Source organism: Medicago sativa, chromosome 8 (genome assembly GCF_051527215.1).
Source record: "Medicago sativa cultivar Bolivia chromosome 8, Bolivia_mono, whole genome shotgun sequence".
NCBI lineage: Eukaryota > Viridiplantae > Streptophyta > Magnoliopsida > Fabales > Fabaceae > Medicago > Medicago sativa.
In genome coordinates this window covers 17,267,250-17,288,845 of record NC_140756.1, presented here as the reverse complement: position 1 = coordinate 17,288,845, position 21,596 = coordinate 17,267,250, and the positions used below count along the sequence as shown (strand labels likewise).

Sequence of the window (21,596 nt, the reverse complement as noted above, 5' to 3'; positions counted from 1 at the left end):
AATTTTTCCATCTTTATATTCAAAATTGAGCATATTTCGACCATTTTTTCAATTATAAAAACTGATCAATCTCAACTATTTTTTTATTATTAAAAAATTTGGTCTATTTTAAACCATTTTACCATTCAAAAGTGGTCTATTTCAAACTATTTTTTCATTTAAAAACTAAGCTATACAAACTGAATACGAATTAGAACATTAAAACTTAAATCCTCCCATTAGAGTATAAATAATCACGCACAAATTATTCGGCCATTGTTTATTTTTCTTCAAAAAAAATTACCATTGTTTATTTTAAATCTTAGCACCCCAATTGAATCACACACGAGAACAAACTCTTGCCTCCTTGTAAATTTTGCCCGGTCTACAAAAGTACCCTTTACTTGGATTGCAATGAATATCTTCTGAACAAATACACAAACCTTCTAATGCACACCCATTTTTCAATATTGTCACACCTTCTTTTATTCCAAGCACTTGATCCGTCCATGTACTTGAGAAAAGCCCTTGTGAATCATATTTCTCTTTAGCCTTCAAAAATTTCTCAATATCTTTGTACTTCTTGAAAACTCCTTCAAATGCCAAATTTCTATTCTTACCCCAATGAGGTAACCCTCCATACTTGAAAATTCCAATTTGTTCAATTTCTTCAAGAATGTCTTCATAAACCCTAGGAGCCATTGGATCTTTGCTACGGTAATATGTGATATCAAAGTCTAATGCATCCTCTTGGTTGCCTAAGTAAGCACTTGAAGCCGTCACATAACGCATTAGAATTCCATTGTATTGCTCGATTCCACATAAACCCTTTGGCACTAGTTGGACTAGTTTTTGTATATCTTCAATAAAGTTTTTCACTTTAGATAAACTAACTCTAAATGTGGATTGTTGAAAGAACTCTCCTTTTATTCTTGAGTCCCAAGCACATGTTGTTATCTTTGCATCTTGAAGACTATCTAAGCATGATCCAGAAGATTGAAGACGATTATGAAATCCAATTACAGGGTATCCGGTGAAGATTATACCTACAAGCATACAAATTTTAGAAATTAAAAACTTTAGCTTATGAAATTGGATTTTTTTAATAGAATGAAGTTAACACTAATACTATTATAGTTTGAGTCATAGAGTACCATTATTCGTAAGCCCATAAGCAGATTTGAAGAGAATATTTGTTGTTAATTTTGCAACTCTGCACTTTCCATCAACATTACCAGTGAATTCATCAAGATCCTCTTCAACCCCAACAATAACACAAAAAATGTCAGCAACATTAAATTAAATTTTAATGTTGTTTTTCTCTAGCCATGACTAATAAGAACATGATATGATTAATGGCACACAATCCCTAAAAAAAAAATGATTAATGGCGCACAAATAATTTCAATAATTGAATTTATTGAAAGTGAAAGTTTCAATAATTTCATCACTTTCACCGGGGGTTTCAAGCAAGTGCAAAATGATATGATTAATAGGTGATTAGGTAATACAGCTTTTGAGTTACATAAATAAAGGATGGATTAACGAAAATGCCCCTAGGGGTTTCAAACAAGTGCAAAATGATAAAAATACCCTCAAGTTCATCTTCTTCTTTATCTTTTTATGAAAAATACTCTCTCTATCTCTCTCTCTCTCTCCCCTCTTCCTCTTCCTCCGCTTCTTCTTATAAATACAGAGACCAAAACTCAAGTGACCCTTATTTACATGGACTAAACATATAAATAAGTCAAATATAAATATGATTGTTATTTTTGTTATATATTTAAATAAAATAATCAAAATGCCAAAAATTGTTAACTAATATGAGCAAGAATAAAAAAAAATGTTAACTAATCCCTTAATAATATAAAAGCTTAAAATAGTCATAGTTGTTCCCTTAACAAAAATAAATAATTTTAACTGCATAGGGGATGAATTAAAAATATATAAAACATAATATTATCCAAAATGTATAATAATTGAAACAAGAAAATATGCTTCATTAAAAATATATAAAACATAATATTATCCAAAATGTATAATAATTGAAACAAGAAAATATGCTTCTTAGAAAAATATACATAGTACACAAACTTCTTCATCGGATCTATTCCTCATCTTCTTTATCCACCTTCCCATGTTTTTTTTTTCTTTTCAATGAAAAAGGTTAGTAGTTAGTTTGTTAAATTAATATTTTTTTTTCCTTTGTCCGTGTTTGTACCCAGACCTTTAACTCATGTTCCCTTAGTTAAAACTAGTTGAAACACCTTCCAAAGCTTGTTGAACGACGTGTAGTCATCGTCAACGTCACCAACCTTATTTTGTTGGTGTTTGCTTGGGACCTTTGAATGTGTTCCTCTTAAAATATCAGGTTCGTTTCTTCTTAATGTCAATTTCGGTGTGCTTGTTTGACTTCTTACAATAACATCATCAACGTTTAGTGCATACACTTGCCCATAAGATGCACCATTATCATCACCTTCCGAAGCTAATTTGCATAGATTTAAAACATCTTATCTTATATATAAAAGTTCTTAAGTCTCTTAAGCAAATTTTTGGAGTCAAAAAAGTTGTTACAAATTTCCTATATGTTTTACATTTTTCTTTTTTAAAAAATGATGTTAACAATCTTATATAGAAAAGTTCGAAAATCTCTTAAACAAATTTTTGGAGCCAAATTTTTTTTTTAATGAATTTTGTAATTTTTTTTTTGTGTTATTTTCTTTTTTTGAAAAAATATTTAACATGTCTTATCTTATATATAAAAGTCCGTAAGTTTCTTAAGCAAATTTTTGAAACCAAAAAAATTGTTATGAATTTTCCTTTTTTTCTTTTTAGAAAAAAATGATGTTAGGAATTTCCTAATTTTTTTTTTCGAAAAATTGGAGCCTCTGTTCGAAAAAATTTGTGAAAAATGTCGATTGATACGTAGGCGAGGTCGAATTATAGTAATTTGTTCCAACTCAAAACATAAACAAAGACAAGGATAATATTTTAACAAAAAAGGGCTTTCTATTAAAAACAAAGTACCAAATGTACAAATAAAAAAATGATATTAAAATTCAAATAAAAATCTTATTAATATTCCATTTTCTTAAATCTTACACAAGAAAAAAGAAAATTTAAAAATAAAAAATTTAATGTAATTTTTTCAAGATATAAGTAGATTATTGAATTATTGAATTCAAAAAGTTTGTGAACTAAAACAATATTTAATCAAGTCTCAATTTTTTTTAATAATTTAAAATGAGTAAAAAGTTATTTTGATCTATAAATATCCGAGTCAATATCACTGTAGTTTTTAAATCTATTGACTTTGTAAAATGTATTTTTGAGTGTGTTTTTAGTTAATAATTTTATGAATTAAGCTAACTAACGAAAGACAAATTTAAAAATCAAACTAACTTACGAAATACATATATACAAGTTTGAGACGATCAAATTAACTCACTAAAAATTGTCCTAAAAAAATTAACTCACTAAAAAGAACTTATCTTGGGACGTTTTTATAATTTTAATAAATTAAATGACTATAATGATAGAGTTTGACACATACAATAACCAAAATTTTGTTTACTCAATTCATAACAGATCCATGAAGTGTTACACAATTTGTAATTTTTTAGGTTAATTTTGTGCTGCACAAGTTAGACAAGTCTTGTATTATGAACCCGATAGTTTTTACCATTGGATCAATAAATTCCACCATTAAAACAAATGAGATATGATGTGACTTATCAATCGAATGACGAAAAAGACATTTATGCATAGTGTAAGATCATTTTACTTGTGTATCTTAGACAATTTTTTTCAAAGGGAAGTAAACTATTACTTGGTTCTAAACTCAATACAAATTTTCTTAATTTAAATGCATGTTTAAAGATTATAAAATAATTTAAAGATATTGGAGTATATAACTTTGAACAGAACAATTTCACAGAAAATAAAATACATGAACAGAAAAAAGTTAATTAAGCTCACCTGTAACTCTTATGGCAGCCAGTGCAATGGAAGGAGTGGGACGAAAGGGGATAAAATCATAGAGACCATTGCCAGATGTATTTATAGGAACACGATCATCAACTCGATATATAGCTTTGTGTTGACTTGGGTACCACGATATATCTGCAAACTCATGTTCATGCCCAAAACTCACCACTTGATCTCCCAAATCTGAATCACTTTTTGCCACATATGTAATGGATCGCTTGAACATGGGTTCTAGCTTTAGAGTAACCTACAAATTCAAGTGATTAGAAATCATCATGATTAAGCCTTGAAATATTATATGTTTAAAGAGTTAGTAATTTTAAGTGTAAATTACGATCAGATATAAGTTGAGTTTTACTTCGATTCTCTCCTATGTAAAAATATACACTTCCAATCCTTGAGAAATAAAAGTCTAGAGTAAATTATACATCATTTTTTAAAAGATGCTTCAATTACAACAATCTCCTTTAATAATTAATTATGTAGTACACTTTAGTAATTTTTACAAAAATGTAATTTTGTATTGTTTAATATTTTTTTTTTGAAAGATATTGTTTAATATTTATAGAGTTTAAAACTACATACTAATGATATTGTAAATAAAGATATATAAAAATATGCATTTGGACTTTGATTATATCAAAATGGGCCTGTAATACTCCCATTTTCACACTTGAAGGTTGCTTTTTTGACATAGAATACTTCCTATTGACACATGGAAATGACCTTTTTGCCCTCAGCGGTTGTTAACTACCGTTGATTAAAGCGCCGGTAGTTAACTACCGCTGGACTCTCAGCGGTAGTTAACTACCGCTGGAAAACTGCTTTTGTTTGCTGCCCCACTCTCAGCGGTAGTCAATCAAAATCTTAAATTGAGAGATGAAGCTTTTTAGATCCGTGTTCCTCTTCTCACCATTTTCACAACCCATTTCTAAAACTGTGATAAGATGAATGCATTTTATTGTGTTTTTTTATGAACTTATTGTGTGTTTTTTCTCCTGGGTTTGCTATAATTTTCATTAATAAAAAGTTTCAATTAATTTAAGAATTATTTTTCTGGTTGTGTTTGATTTGGAGAGATGAGTTTGAAGATGAAGAAATTGGAAATGATATTTTACATTTATGAGTTTTAAAATGGAGTTGAAAAAATTAATTTTTTGGGTTGATGAATTTCTGAAAAATTTGTTGGGATTGTGTTGTGGTGATGATGATTTTGTTGTTGATGAATTTCTGGATTTGTTGTTGTTATTGATAAATTTGATTGAAGGATTGTTGTCGATGAAGATGAAGAAGAACATGAGGGGGAAGATGAAGAAGAACACAAAAATGGCCATCACGTTGGATTGAAAAGCAAATAATATTTGAAGGATTGGACTCTCAATCCTAGAAGCTGTTTGTTAAATTCATGCAATAAATTGAACCATAAAAAGAAGAAGAAAAGAAGACAGAGAGAGAATAGAGAGAACAGAAAGTGAAAGAAATGAATTGAGCGGTAGTTAACTACCGTTGGGTTCTCAACGGTAGTTAACTGCCGTTGGGTCCTCAACGGTAGTTAACTACCGCTGGGGGTAATTTGGTCATTTCCATGTGTCAATAGGAAGTATTCTATGTCAAAAAAGCAATTTTCTTCACACTTTGCATGTTAGATTTTCGTCGCTTAATTACTAGAAATTAAAAACAATAATGAAAGAAAATGTAGATTTTAACATAAGATGATAGATAAATATTAATGTAATTCAAGTTTCTATAATGGAGGAAAAATTCTTTCTAATCTGTTTAGCATAAAAGGTGACAAGAGCGTATATTTCAACAAAAAAGGAGAATAATGCAATTCAACCTTCTCTAACGGAAGGAGAATGTAGTTTACTCCAATTTCAATTAAAAAGATGTTATATTCTTTCATTTATCTTCTATTTTTAAAATTATACTCTTACGGTCCCTTCAGGGACATCCAATAAAATTATACTCTTACTTCACTTATCAACTAATAAGAACGGTATTCGTAAAAAAAAAAAAACTAATAAGAATGGTAACGATAAAGTAGAATACAGAGACAAAAAATTAGTAAAAAAAAAAAATACAATTTTGATATGTGATCTAGGACCGGCCTAATGTATTTATAGGTCTATATCGAATTTTAAATTGAAATTTTTTAAGTGTGTTAACAAAAAAACATAAAAATTAAGAACACTAAGAATGGTAACGATAAAGTAGAATACAGAGACAAAAATTAGTAAAAAAAAAAATACAATTTTGATATGTGATCTAGGACCGGCCTAATGTATTTATAGGTCTATATCGAATTTTAAATTGAAATTTTTTAAGTGTGTTAACAAAAAAACATAAAAATTAAGAACACTAAATGTGTAATTTTATTTTAGGCATGTCATACACTAAATACGTGTATCGTTTTCAGTCATTATTCGAATATTGATTCATCGGATTGTAAGTCTAGCTCCTTCCATTTGACTCAACCACATTAGCGAAAGAACTTTTTAAAAACAAAATTTAGTTTAACTAATAATATATGTTGAAAACAATATTTAATACATATATTATTTACCTATTCTTAAACCATGAAAATTATTTATCTATTCTAAAACCTTGAAATTGCAAAGCATAATATTGAATTCTAACACGAATATGAATTGCTTTTTACGTTTGCATATTCTAGTTGCACACAACATATCTTAGCATATTATAGTTGCACACAATATATCTTAATATATTTTCAACAAATAACATAATATTCTCATAGAAAGCTGAAGAAAAAAGAATTTAAGATACAGATAACCAATAAAGTAGCTACCTTTAGGATCAAATTTGCAACATCAACTAAAAGTTTACAACTCTCCACTTAACAATTGACCGAGTTAGGCGTGGAAATGTTTAAAAGAACTTGACTTATAGAAATATATTTAAAGCGAAAAAAATTTGGGGTCTAATAAGGTCTAAAAAATTTGGGGACCTAAACATTTGCTTTAGTAGCAGTCCCCTTAAACCGAAATGTTGTGATATGTATCTTCATATAGGATCCTTAATAATAAACGGAAAATTAATAGTTTATTTTTTCAAACAGTATTTAATGTGACCTTTCATACATGGGGTCCAAAAGATAAATAAATAATGTCCTGATTTGAAGAGAAAATATTAAAATTTAGGTATTATTGGACAAAAATGCAGCTCACATTTGCATTATTTCTATTGTATCCATGTGCAATTGTATTGATATTTGTTATTGTTTGTTGTCTTTTTTGTTGTTCTGCAAGCAATTTGCTGATAAAATAGTATAAGATGCAAATGTATTTATTTTATTTATTTTTTTTTTAAAGAAAAATTTATTTATTTGTTCCTATTATTGCAACAGACGAATAAGAGGCACATAAAGTCATTCATAATACTTATTTCATAAGCCTTGATGATAACCAATTGTCCAAAGTGGGACACAAATAATTAAATGTCTTATAGTACGTTTTGTTCCAAGTTTCATTCAGAATACTTATTTCATAAGCCTTGTTTTTTTTTTTTTAAGGAATATTTCATAAGCCTTGTTGATCACCAATTTTCCAAGGACACTAATTAAATGTCTTCTCGCACGTTTTGTTCCAAGTTTCATTTTGCAAATTTCATGTCCAAATGTATGTTCCACCGCAATTATTCAGAAGGTACAAATTGTAGGTTTGCCGGACCGGTGGCTTCATTATACGTGTTTGTTTGTAGACGGAGTAACAAAGACTACTTAAATATTCCATATGTTCTGTGTTCGAATTTAGGTAATTGCAAAGAATATTCAACTTAATAATATTGATATTATCATTTGATTTAGATTTTACGGATGATTGCCACTAACATTATTGATTTTTTTGTTTGTTTGAGAAACCACTAACATTATTGATAAAGAATAAGTATTCTAAACAATCAACCGATCATAAATCTAGTCAAGAAAAAAACAAACAACCCAAATAAGAAATCATCTTATATGCAGTTTTTATTTGTTAAAATCAAATTTTAAATATTTTTAACCAAAGTTTGGATTAAGAGCCGATTTTAACAAAATTGGGATGGCACTAATTTTATTAAAGTTTAAGTTATAGTTTTTCTCAAAATAAAACCTACACATCATAATCATAATCATAATTTTCGCAAGTATGTATTGTTTGGATCCATCGAAATAATTTAATGGACTAATCTAACCATGAAAATGGTATAAGTTGGACCAATCTTTTTATGGAAATTCCTCTTCTCCCTTTTGTTTTTTTCATTTACCGATCTTAAAATTGTATATCTGAGTTAAGTCACGCTGAAAAATGGCCAACATGAGTTAACTCACATTAAAAAAAATCGAGCGTGAGTTAACTCACACTGAACATGATTAAAGGAATGAACAATTTTGAAAGAGAGAAGAACAATTTTCTCTTTCTGTAGATGCAACTCATGCAAGCTATAAGGACCCATCCACACATACATGTAATTGAGTAACATTATAAACATTTTTTTTTCCACAAACTGTACAAGCTAATTAAATGATCCCCTTTGTCAATTTTCACGTCAAGTTTTATTTTTTATTTTCATTTAGGAAATTTTCACGTCAAGTTATTTATTGGGTGGTTATTGGTCTATTTCACTATTATTACAAGAATTTCCCAGTTGTTCAATTCAATATATCATGTACATTTATAGTAATGACAACACATTTCTGAACTTTCCTCTTTCAACTTGTTCAATATATCGTGTACCTTTTTTTTACAAAGTTGTAAATCAAATAGTATGGTTTTTAAAAGGTCAAATGCATCTAAAGGTCCTTTAAGTTTTTCGTTTTTTCCAAAGTGATCCTTTTCAAAAGTCCCAAACAAGTCCTTTAAGTTTCAAAAGTCCCAAACAAGTCCTTTTAGTTTTTGAATCGTTTCAAACAAGTCATTTTAGAGGATGATGATGATGATTCAGATGATAGCAACAAAGAACATTATCCACCATTTGTCATACCTAAAAAGATGACTAATTTTAAGTGGGTGTTAGGAGTCAAATTTGGTACCAAAGATGAGTTCAAGGAAGCAATTACCAACTATGTTATCTACAATAGGACTTGTTTGAAACGATTCAAAAACCAAAAGGACTTGTTTGAGACTTTTGAAACTTAAAGGGCCACTTTGGAAAAAACGAAAAACTTAAAGGACCTCTAAATGCATTTGACCTTTCTAAAATTAGCTTAACTCAGAAGTTATCTTTTTATAATTGAAAAATTTACTATCATGTTTGTCATTGCGACCCAATTTTAAGTTCAGAAACGACTTTGAAATAATTTAGAAAAAAAAAAAAAAGACTTTGAAATATCATTAGTTATAATGTCAAATTTTTAAGAGTTGCACACTATATTAGATATAGCCTAGAAGTGTGTTCATTAGTGATGAATAGTTCTGAAGACTATTCTCACCTTACAAACATATTATGAAAGGGTTGGGTTAGGCTAAATTTAAATTCTAAAATAGTATTAGAGTCTATTTAAAATATGTTGAACCATCCACTATCGTTTATCATATCACCATTATCAAATTATTTAGGGTCAAGTTTCAGATATTTAATTTTGGGTGTGACAAGTGTGTATTAAGAGTCTCACTATCTCATACTTCATGAGACATGACATTAAAATATGGTTATAGTGGTGATTAGTTTTCATCTTACAGACCAGTTTTATAAAAAATGAGTTAGGTTCGACCAAAATTCTACTCTAAATTATCTTTTTTTTAGAAGACTGCTGACAAATTATTTGACACCCTACAAGTCAAGAACTGAATTGAAAACTTATTCAATTCGCAACTTATGAATCATTACAAAAAATTTGGGTTACTGATTTTTAATGAAGGACATATTTGGTTGGAGCTAATTTCAGTTCACCAAGCATGTGAGGATTCAGATCCAAGCATATAAAAAAAAAGAAACAAAACAACACATACAAACAAAAAAAAAGCATCAATACCATATTTCAACAAAAAAACCAAAACTAAAAAAAATTCTAACACCATACCTGTGAAATAACACCAAGCACACCAAGTGATACTTTAGCTGCATTAAAATCTTCATTGTTTTGTTCATTAAGAATCTCAACTTTAGCATATCCATCTTCAGAATCCGAAGGTCTAACGATCCTTATCTCCACAACATAGTCATGAACAGCACTACCTTTTCCCCACAATGTGCTTCCATGAGCACCAGTTCCGATCATTCCACCTATTGTTAAACCATACCAATATGGTGTATATGGTAAAGCCAAACCATATTTTGAGGCTTCATTAATAATTTGCTTCAATGTCACACCACTCTCCAATGCTATTGTTTTTTCTTCCACATCAATTTTTACTACCTTGTTGAGATATTTCGTGCTTATTAATATCCCATTTGAATCTTCTGGACATACCAATTTTGGTACGCTGTGTGAATAACGTGTAGCAACTTTGACTTTGGTCCTTTTTCTACTTGCTGATGCAACCATTGAAACTAGTTCTTGTTCAGAAGTTGGATAAAAAACTTGTGAAGCTCTACATATAGTTCTATCAGGGAACATTCCATACGAGTTGGTGATTGTGCATGTTGTGTTCTGTGAATTAGAACATTTGATTGGATCCTCTGGGGGTGTAGATAGTACAACAGAGAAAAAAATAAGTACAAGAATTGAAATGAAGGATTTTTGTGACAAACCCTTCAACATGGTTGAAAATTTTGAAACTTCAATTTTTGTGTGACCAATTTAGAAAAAACATGAGTTTTGCGTATGTATGTAATGTAATTGGTTTGCCTATTTATTGAGTAGAGAACAAGGAAACTTGGGACCGAGCTTTAATTGATGTTGCTTAGTATAAACTCAAGATCAAGGTTATTATTAAATAGTGCATTTTTGTAGTGTGGTGTAACAAAAGGAAAAGTTGTGTTCAATTTAATGTTTTTTATTGTTAAATTAAATTATAAAATATTTATATGCGCAATTGCAATAATTATTATTCTAAAGTAATTGAGATTCATTTCAGATGTTGACATCTTCTAATATATATATCTTTTCTACAATGTGGACAAGGATTGAACTAAAGACCAGATAGTTAAGGAATAAGGACTCATATCATGTTTGAATAACCAACTTAAGTAAGTATTCCTAACATTTCTCTTATGAATAAGTTATTTTTACAATAAAAAATAAAATAAAATCAAGGGTTAATATGTGTTTACCCCCTGTAATATAGGTCACACTAGTGCAAAAAACACTTATTAGCTCAGAGATTTTAAATGGGTTGTAATCTACTTGACTTAAAAACCCATACCAAGAAAGAATTTTGGCAACAATAAATATTAAATCGTGTAACCCCATTTAAAAACAATTTTATATTACAATTAAAATAAAACTTAAACATAATATTGAATCGAAGACCCAAATTCATCAGATCCCCAAACCTAATTTCTCACCTTTGCCTCACCCCTTTCCTTGCGAAATCCAAATCTCAACCAACTATCATCAATCGACCCTCTTATTAACCCTCAAACCCACCGCCGTCATGAAACTCCCACATCCACCCACCGCCGTCGCGAAACCCACTCATCAACTCAAGGTTGCTGCGAAACCTCACCAAAGCCCTCACCCTCACTGAAACCCTCTATTCTCTGCAAATCCCTCACCGTCACCCAAACCAACTGTTGAATCCCTTTCTATCACGTCGCAGCGTTACGATTGAACGACTCACAGGTGCACTCTTTCTCCTTCCGTGTTCATCTTTCTTTTGTTGCATGTGATTTTCGATTTTAAATGCTAATGTCTTGAAATTCTTTGTTAACTTCCAGTTTTGTATATTTTCTAAATTGTGTGTTCATATTTTTGTTTAAAGTAATGTTTTTCATGCTGAAATTGAGGAAATTGTTGAAAAATAATGTTGATTTTAAGGGGTTCATGTTAGTCATCAAATTAATTTTGAAATTGTTGAAAAAAATGTTGATTTTAATGGTTTCTGGTGGCTAGTTGTTTCCTCTCTCGTCTTAAAAGTTTGAGAATCGAAAGTATTATGTTTCAAATAACATTAGTATACCCTTGGTTGCTGCTATGAATGAATGAATTAATGAGTATAGTCTACTACAACTCCACAAGTAGTGTTAGTATACCCTTGTTTGTTATCTTCGAAATGAAAGAGGAGAATAAAAATCACATTGCATTAAACTTTGGGATTGAGACTGATGGCTTTGTTTTACTTTGCATTTACCATGGATAGACTTTTATAGCTAATCTTGGGAATTATTGTTTTCTTTATAATATTGATTGATCTTCATGTTTGTTCATTAGTTTGGTGGAACTCATTTGTGTTGTATTGCATTCATTTTGTTTAGCTAGTTGTACAACTTGAGATATATCCGTAAAATATAAATTGTATTAGCTAGTTGTACTATAATTAAATACACCATTGTACTCTTGTACCAATCTAAATAAAATATACAAGTCTATCTCAACTCTAATTCTCTAGAATTCCCTATTTCTCCTTCACTTTCCCTTATGCATCTCAATTTACGGTAGTTTACATGCTTAATGGAGTATGCAGAATATTTTATTGCAGGGATTTCAAATGGATATAGCTCTCCCTCAAATCCATCTGAATTTTGATGGGGCATCTTGTGGGATACCTTTGCCTTGGATTGTTGATGTGTGAATCTTGACCTCAAGAACATTAAGCAAGAGCGGACCAAGTTTTGGAAGAGCATCCTGTATTAGTAGAGGTATCTTTTTCTATGGATTTCTATGCCAAATAATGTATTTTTTTTTCCTTTTCTTTTTTCATAAATACATATATTCTATTTTGATTTCAAATAATCCTTTTTATTCTCACCCTTAATGCTATTTTTTTTAGACGGAGCTGTTAGATCAAGCTCGTTTGACTCGCGCATTTGCAGCCCTGTCTCCATCTTTAGCAAGTGATTTCAGACGGATTTTCGAGACAGCGCCTTACCTGCTTGAAGAGCTAATGAAGGTGACTGACTTATTATTTGTCTTCTGCCTTTTGATAGACTAGATTCGATGTGCATACTTTCATTTTTAAAACTACATAAATTTAAAGTAGGCAGAACTGCACTTGTGGCAACCTCTTCGTGTGGGATTATATGATATGTTTTAATAGTTGTTAGTATTTTTCTTATTGAAATATTGTGCTGCTAATATTTACAGTACCAAAACTAAGATGATAACTACATTTAAATCAAGATCATCAAGTTTTTTATGTCAATTTCTCTTATGTGATGGATATGATACTTTTGTTTCTGTATTTATCTATTTGAATATATTATATTTGAGTTTTACTCATTGTCGAATGCTCTAGTCTCTTTATATATTTGATGTTACGATTATTCATTTGATTTAACAGTTGCTAGAGTAAGAGGGTTTAGATTATATATAATACTTTTTCTTATCACTTGCATTTAGAGCCTTCATCTACAACTATGTTGATGAGTCAGAAATTGATGGAAAATCAGCCAAGCATCCAACAATGAAGCACAATATGAGGGTGTGCGACATATCCTTCATCTACCAACTCTTCTCTTAATTGTTATGTCTTCCATATCCTTCAATTCTAAATAAGATAAAACATATCACTTCTCATGCTTCATGATATCAATCGTTCATAATACAAGATTAAGAAAATCGTTCATTTAGTGAAAGAGATGGTGTTGTTGCTCAGAAGGGTACCATATAGAAGGTGAGGTTGAGCAATGTTGCTTATAGTAATGAGTGAACAGTCGATTACTAAATACTTAATGCTACAAGTTACCCTCGAATTTTATTCCTCACAGTATTGATATCTTTCATATATTTGGAACCAATTTTGACTTTTTTTGACAGCTCTCAGGAATGTTTTAAATCTTCATGGAGTTCGCACAAATCAGTGCATCTGAAGGCAAAGGTATCCTCGGTTGGCACACAGAACTCAGACTCACTTGGTGAAGGATGGTTATATTGCGTGAAGAGAGGGCAGGGTCGAACTCCAAAGCTTCCTTACTTTGATTGGACTGGGTAAATTTCCACCGCTTTGAGTCCCTTCTTATTTTAGAACTCAAATGTGTTACTATTTTTTAATTAAGAACAGAAGAATAAGTTATCAGTAACAATATGTTCATGTTTTTCGCAAATCACAGTCCTTGTTGTCCTTGTTTTCGCTGATGCTTTTAGTTTCAGCATCTTAGATATTTTCACCTTTTTAATTTGCATTTTCCCCCCAGCTAAAACCAAATTTTATTTCTGCTCTTGCAAGGGCACTGTGGCCATATCCCATATTGCCCTTTTAGATTCTCATGGAGAAGTTTTAAACTCTACTATTTCAATTCATATTTCAATGCAAAACTGGTTCATGTATTCCCTGTGTTGTAAATTGCAAAAAACAGCGGTTTGTACAAATTCCACTACACAAGAGTGGTGTAATTATGTAGTGCTGCTACAGATACTATTTGACAACATTTTGCACTAGATAGCACTAGCCGCTATTTAACAGCACTGATGTCTTCGTTTTCACGAGGCTTGATACTACTTATTTTGGAGTTTGTTACAGGCTAACTGTATGACACTAGAGATTTTTAGTAATGGTTCCGTTTTTATCTATGATTGTTTCATTTCATATCTTGTAGGCATTTCTTGTTATGTTTTTATGGAATAGTTGGCAATTGGCATTTTCTTCGTTCTCACAAGGAGATAAAAGAAATTACGATTTGAAGGTAATATCTATCTTTCTTGATTGTTTTCGAGTCTTCTAATATTGGATGTTGATGAGTGTTTTGGGAATAGATAGATTGCTTTCATATGTAAATTTGGTTTACAGTATTGTGAGGCAAGAACTAGTTTTCTGCTGTTAGGCTGAGTCTGTTTATGTTCTGTGGTTTTGCGGTGGCTGTCCTGTTTCAGCCCTGGTGCTTTTCGCATGCTTTTATGCTGCTGCTATGGGGATTTGTATCACTGATTTTTTACTTCAGCTGCCGTTTTCTTTGGAGCTTGGTGTGAGCTTCCATTGGCTGCGATTCATTTGTTTTGTTGATTACTTATTTTCATGTTAGATTGCTTTCTCTTCATAACAATGAACATGCTCATTTTTTTTTTGGTAGATTACGTGCTCATTTATTTAATCTAGATCATATGAAAGGGGTGATGTTAAATGCCAACATGTTTAGTAGTCATGCCCCATTCTTTCATATAATGCTGAATTTATAAAATGAAAATATAAGTAGAGTCTAAAACATGTTTTCTTAATTGTACAGGTTCAAGTAATGATTACTGCAATTGATTCAGTTGATGCTTTGGGTCATAGTGAAGTTATTGGCAAGGAGGAAAAATAGAAGGCCGTTTATAAGACTTTGCAAATTCTAGGTTCTAAAGCTAGTGAATTGATTTCTTCTAGTAAGCTTGTCCATGTCATGTTAATAGCTTATTTTGTTAGATGAACAATATTTCTTATTTTTTATGTTTACATGACGAGACATTGTGGTCCAGAATTATTTTGTAATTTGATATGTACTAGTAAGCACACATTAAGTTTTAGTAAATTAATATTATTGTTTTATACCTTCATTGATCATATGACATTTCATATTATATTCAGTATCATAATTGTGTATAAAAAAAATTAAAAATATAGAGAATTTAAATGGGGTGAACCGATTTAAATTCAAAGATTTTTGACTCTAGTTAGCCTTTTTTAAATGGGTTCAACCGATTTAAATTAAAAGATTTTAGATGGGTTCAACCGATTTAAATTAAACGATTTTAAATCGGGTAAAGGGGGCTGACTTAAAATCAAATACACTTTTTAAATCGGCCACCTATAAATCGGATGTTCACCCGATTTAAAAAGTCATATTCACCCGATTTAAAAAATGTTTTCTGCATTAGTGTCATTTCCGGTTTTACCCCCTGTAAAATATTTTTTTTGGATTTCGTCCTCGTAATTTGAAGATTTTTGGTTTTGGACCTTCATGAGTTTTGACAGTACAAAATCAAAGATATGGCAGGGGGTAAACCGAAATTTGCTCAAATGAACAGAGGGGGTAAACCAAATTTTTTTCAAATTACAAGAGGGGTAAACCTAAATTTGCTCAAATTACAAGGGGTGAAATATTCAATGAAGGTCTAAAACCAAAATATTTTCAAATTTCAAGGATGAAATTCAAAAAAAATATTTTACAGGGGGAAAACCGGAAATGACCTATATTACAGGGGGTAAACACATATTAACCCTAAAATCAAACTATTTTTTTAAGTTATCATTGACTACTTATCAAAATAAAGTGAAAATAACTTATGAAGTTGTCATACACTATTTTTACTAATTCTCTCAATCAATCTCACAAATACTTATACTATTAGATAAGTTCAAGATAAAATCAACCTAAATAGACTCCAAGACATCTATGATTTGTATACACTATGTTGGAAATATGGTCGTTCAAGATAATTTATTTTAAACATTATAAGTCCTACATTTTGATTGAGCAAGGTTGCTTCTTGTGTGCAATAGCTGATACACGTGAATAATGGGTCAGGGATGTTTCATTTATTTGAAATGATGAGTATGTTGTCCTAAGCTTGAGACTTGAGAGTTAAAAATAAGGAAATAAAATAGTGTTGGCATGCTTATCAAAAAGAATAATGTTGCTATTGCTTTAATATTGCTTAGTGCTGTCTTTGAAATTAAGGATTAAAATAAATGACCTTGAGACATATATTACTCATTGTCGAAGCCAACACATAATCCACACATAAGGTCAGTGGAGACCTTGATATTTGCATGTTTATGTGTGCTACGAATATTTATTGTTCATATAAATTTTTTCTCATATGTTGCTATTGCTTTAATTTTTTTCTCATAAATGAACAAAAAACAAAGAGAGAGGTCAATGAATGGCTTGGATTATAGCAGAACAAACAACATGAGAGAAATGGTTGGAGATGATCCAAATCCAAACTTTAACATCAAATTCATGTCATTAACTCGCAGCTAATCTGTGTTTTTTTTAGTGAAACGTTGCTAGTCTGTTAATTAGTTAATTATGTTTTATGACATTTAATGTTAAATTTAAGTGTACAAATACTCTCCATTATTCACGACCACTTTAGTTCATTTCAACATATGAATATAAGTAAAAGAAAGAGAATAATAATTTTACGAAACTATCCTTATTATAAAAGTTATTGTTCAATACATTTTTTTGAGAGGGTTATTGATAAATAACCTTATAAAATGACTATATTTTTTTTCATAGAAAAAACTACCATATTTCAAATTTTGGCACCTCCAATTGAGTCACACATAAGAACGAACCCTTGCCTCTTTGTAGACTTTGCCTTGTCTACAAAAGTACCCTTTACTTGGATTGCAATGGATATCTTGTGAACAAATACACAAACCTTCTAAAGCACACCCATTTTTCAATATTGTCACACCTTCTTTTAATCCAAGCATTTGATCCGTCCAAGTACTAGAGAAAAGCCCTTGTGAATCATATTTCTCTTTAACCTTCAAAAATAGCCCCACATTTTTATACTTCTTGGAAACTCCTTCAAATGCCAAATTCCTATTCTTCCCCCAATGAGGCAACCCTCTATATTTAAAAATCCCTATTTGCTCAATCTCTTCAAAAACGTCTTCATAAAGCCTAGGAGTCATCGGATCTTTACTACGGTAATATGCGAATTCAAAATCAATAGCATTTTCTTGGCTCCCTAAGTAAGCACTCGAAGCCGTGACATAACGCATTAGAATTCCAATATATTGGTCAATTCCACATAGACCTTCTGGCTCTATTTGAACTAACTTTTGTATATCTTCAATAAAAAACTTCACTTTAGATAAGCTAATTCTAAATGATGTATGGTGGAAAAATTCGCCTTTTATTCTTGAGTCCCAAGCACATGATGTTATATGTAAATCTTGAGGACTATCCAAACATGACCCAGATGACTGAAGACGACTTTGAAATCCGATAACCGGGTATCCAGTGAAGATTATACCTAAACAAGTATTCAAATTTTAAAATTAAATAGTTTAGCTTATGAATTTTTTTTTTTTTAAGAGTATAAAATTAACACTACTATTATAGTTTGAGTCATAGCAAGTACCATTATTCGTAAGTCCGTAAGCAAATTTTATGAGAGTGTTTGTGAATACTTTTGCACCTATGCACTTTCCATCAGCATAACTACTGGATTCCTCAAAATCCTCTGTAACGCCAACAATAACACAATGAAAGAACTTGGTTATTGAATTCGTTACAAATTTTCTTGATTTAGGTACCTATTTAAAAACTGAAAAATCATTTTCAAGTTACTGACCTATAGTTCTTTCCAATGCCAATGCAAATGAAGGAAGTGGACGAAAAGGTATAAAATCGTATAGACCATCGCCTGGTGTATTTTCGCGGACACGATCATCGACTCGATATATAGCTTTGTGTTGACTCGGGTACCACGTTATATCCGCGAACTCATGTTCATGCCCAAATGTAGCTGCTTGATCTCCCAAATTGGAATCACTTTTTTCCAAAAAAGTGATGGATCGTTTAAACATAGGTTCCAAATTTAGAGTAACCTACAAATTCAAGTGATTAGAAATCATCATAATATGCCTTTTTACATGACAGTAAACATGAAAGAATCATCAAAGAAAACACATTTAGTTCAAAATTAAAAAAAAAATACTATACCAAAATTTATCATCTCCAAAAATAAATTGATCATATCACCTTACAAACAATTCTTGTAAAAATTGAGTTAGACCTAACCTAACCAAAATTCTAATATTAATTATTTGATGCCTGCAATGTCAAGAACTAAATTTGATAAGCTATTCAATTCTCAACACATCAATCACAAGAAAAAAAAAAAGATGGGTTATTGATTTTGAATTAAGGACATATTTGGTTGAGAAACAAACCAAAGACCAGAACTAGAAGAAAAAAATCAATGACCATACCTGTGAAATAACACCAAGCACACCAAGTGATACTTTAGCTGCATTAAAAGCTTCATTGTTTTGTTCATTAAGAATCTCAACTTTAGCATATCCATCTTCATAATCTGAAGGTCTAACAATCCTAATCTCCACAACATAGTCATGAACAGAACTTCCTTTCCCCCACAATGTGCTTCCATGAGCACCAGTTCCAATCATTCCACCTATTGTTAAACCATACCAATATGGTGTATATGGTAAAGCCAAACCATTTTTTGAGGCTTCATTAATGATTTGCTTCAATGTCACACCACTCTCCAATGTTATTGTTTTCTCTTCCACATCAATTTTTACTACCTTGTTGAGATATTTTGTGCTTATTAATATCCCATTTGAATCTTCGGGACATACCAATTTTGGTACGCTGTGTGAATAACGTGTAGCAACTTTGACTTTGGTCTTTTCTCGACTTGCTGATGCAACCATTGAAACAAGTTCTTGTTCTGAAGTTGGATAAAAAACTTGTGAAGCTCTACATATTGTTCTATCAGGAAACATTCCATAGGAGTTGGTGATTGTGCATGTTGTGTTCTGTGAATTAGAACACTTGATTGGATCTTCTGGGGGTGTAGATAGTACAATAACAGAGGAAAAAATAAGTACAAGAATTGAAATGAAAGATCTTTGTGAGAAACCCTTCAACATGGTTGAAGATTTTGAAACTTGAATTTTTGTGTGACCAATTTAGAAAAAAAAAATATGAATTTTGCATATGTGTGTAATGTAATTGTTTTGCCTATTTATTGAGTAGAGAACATGGAAACTTGGTTATTCTTGTGCTAGGTTGCTTCTTGTACTTAAAGGTTTCATCTTTATGGCAGTTTTATTTACTTGAAATGACGAGTTTATGTTTTTGTTTGCCATTCAGTGACATGTTGAAATACAATTGCCCTAAGCTTGAGAGTTACAAATAAGCAAAGTAAAATAGTGTTGGCATGTTTGGAAAAAAAGAAAATATTGCAATTGCTTTAATGTTGCTTGAGTGCTGAATTTAAGGGTTAAAGAACATATGATCAGATCGAGAATGATCTTCCATTTGGTCACTTGCTCATTGTTGAAACTTTTCAACATTTGATGTTTGTGTTTCAGCAAAATTGTGACACTATTTGAGAAATCGTGGCATGATTTTGAATCAATATTTAGAGGTTGCTTTTATAAATGTCGTGACACGAAGGAATAAATCATGGCACAATTTGAAGATAACGATCACTGTGTACGAAATCCAAATCGTGGCATGATTTGACCAAGTCTGAAACACTATTTAAACACTATTTGGCCCATTTCTTGAGAGAGCTTGAGAATCTCATGAAAACCAAAGGAATGAACTTTTAGGAACTTAGAGGCTAAGATTTGAGCGTCTTTGGGTTAGATTCTAAGTATCCAAATGCGAATATTTGAGAACCAACAAAAGGGGCTCTTGGGAAAAGGTTGGTGCCTTTTGGGGAGAGGTTCATGGGATTGTGAAACAAATCAAAGAGAATCTTTTCGAGCAAATTGAGTGAATCTTAGGAGACCCAAAAGTGAAGATCCATAAGAAATCAAAGGCTGCGGATTGGTTACTTTTGAGGGTTAGATTCTAGAGTTGGAAAATAATTGGGAAACACCTTGGATAGTAAAGTTTTTTAGTCTCTTGACCACAGAAAGAGATTCAAGAATAAAATGATTATTCCACTATAAATGCACCATGTAAACTTCGTATTGACTTGTAACTGTCGATAATAAACTGATTAATAGCAAGCAAAGTTGTAATTAAACTTGACTTGTTATATAAAAACTTGCCAAAGTGAATGTTGATTATAACTTGATATGATCATTACTAAGCACCAAAATCTACCAAAATATAAAAGGTCTAATAGCACCAAAACATTAAAAGAAGGTGTTAACCAAAAGAGTAGTGATATTTGAACAACCAATTAAGACAACTATTGTGACAACTTTCTTTTTCTCTCTTTTTACTCGTCAAAAACAATAAAGAGAGAAAAAGGAAGAGAGAAAATAAGTGCATGATGTGTGTATGAGAGAGAAGGTTGTCAAAAGGTTGTCATAAAATGGATGTATAAATATCATTTCTCTAACCAAAGAGTAGTGATATTTGAACAACCAATTAAGACAACTATTGTGACAACTTTCTTTTTATCTCTTTTTACTGGTCAAAAACAATAGAGAGAAAAAGGAAGAGAGAAAATAAGTGCATGATGTGTGTATGAGAGAGAATGTTGTCAAAAGGTTGTCATAAAATGGATGTACAAGCACCATATTACATTAAATAGGTTCATAGCAAATAAACATAGACATAGTTATAGATGACATATGTAGTCCATTCAACCTTCAAGATTCCCATCAACTCCTTTTCTTGTCTTGGTCCTTTCAACATTCTCATTCCATTTGACTAGACCTTGACCTGCACTTTGGCAACCTTCTCCAACTCCTCTGGTTGCAGGTGTTGCAGTCCAGCCAACATTGCTTGCTCTTGATTTCCAGATGAGTTCCCAACTTTCTTGACTTGTTTACTTGAGTTTTTGAAATATTCTTTTGCCACTTAAGAAGACCAACAATTACACCATTGATTGTGTCATTAAATTGTCTTGGTGGTAGTGTCTTCAAACCATTCATTAT

The 21,596-nt window shown here is 30.9% G+C and overlaps 2 protein-coding genes and 1 long non-coding RNA gene across 3 annotated transcripts; 1 reads left to right on the top strand and 2 right to left on the bottom strand.

Annotated features, from left to right (window-relative positions):
- Positions 1 to 173: 173 nt before the first annotated feature.
- On the bottom strand, positions 174 to 10,912 carry LOC146897437 (putative L-gulonolactone oxidase 6). Its single transcript, XM_085734539.1, has 4 exons — positions 9,992 to 10,912; positions 3,961 to 4,216; positions 1,134 to 1,235; positions 174 to 1,025 (listed from the first exon to the last, which is right to left on the bottom strand). Exons 1-4 carry the CDS (start codon positions 10,670 to 10,672, stop codon positions 319 to 321), a joined length of 1,746 nt encoding a protein of 581 aa, XP_085590665.1. The 5' UTR covers positions 10,673 to 10,912; the 3' UTR covers positions 174 to 318.
- Positions 10,913 to 11,394: 482 nt separating this feature from the next.
- Positions 11,395 to 13,981, top strand: LOC146897436 (uncharacterized). Its single transcript, XR_015021986.1, has 4 exons — positions 11,395 to 11,695; positions 12,552 to 12,711; positions 12,843 to 12,962; positions 13,829 to 13,981. It is a non-coding gene; the product is annotated as an uncharacterized LOC146897436 (long non-coding RNA).
- Positions 13,982 to 17,130: 3,149 nt separating this feature from the next.
- Positions 17,131 to 19,779, bottom strand: LOC146897435 (putative L-gulonolactone oxidase 6). The gene is made up of 4 exons (XM_085736567.1): positions 18,942 to 19,779; positions 18,302 to 18,557; positions 18,089 to 18,190; positions 17,131 to 17,980 (listed from the first exon to the last, which is right to left on the bottom strand). The coding sequence occupies exons 1-4, from the start codon at positions 19,623 to 19,625 to the stop codon at positions 17,274 to 17,276; spliced, it is 1,749 nt and encodes a 582-aa protein (XP_085592693.1). The 5' UTR covers positions 19,626 to 19,779; the 3' UTR covers positions 17,131 to 17,273.
- Positions 19,780 to 21,596: the final 1,817 nt, after the last annotated feature.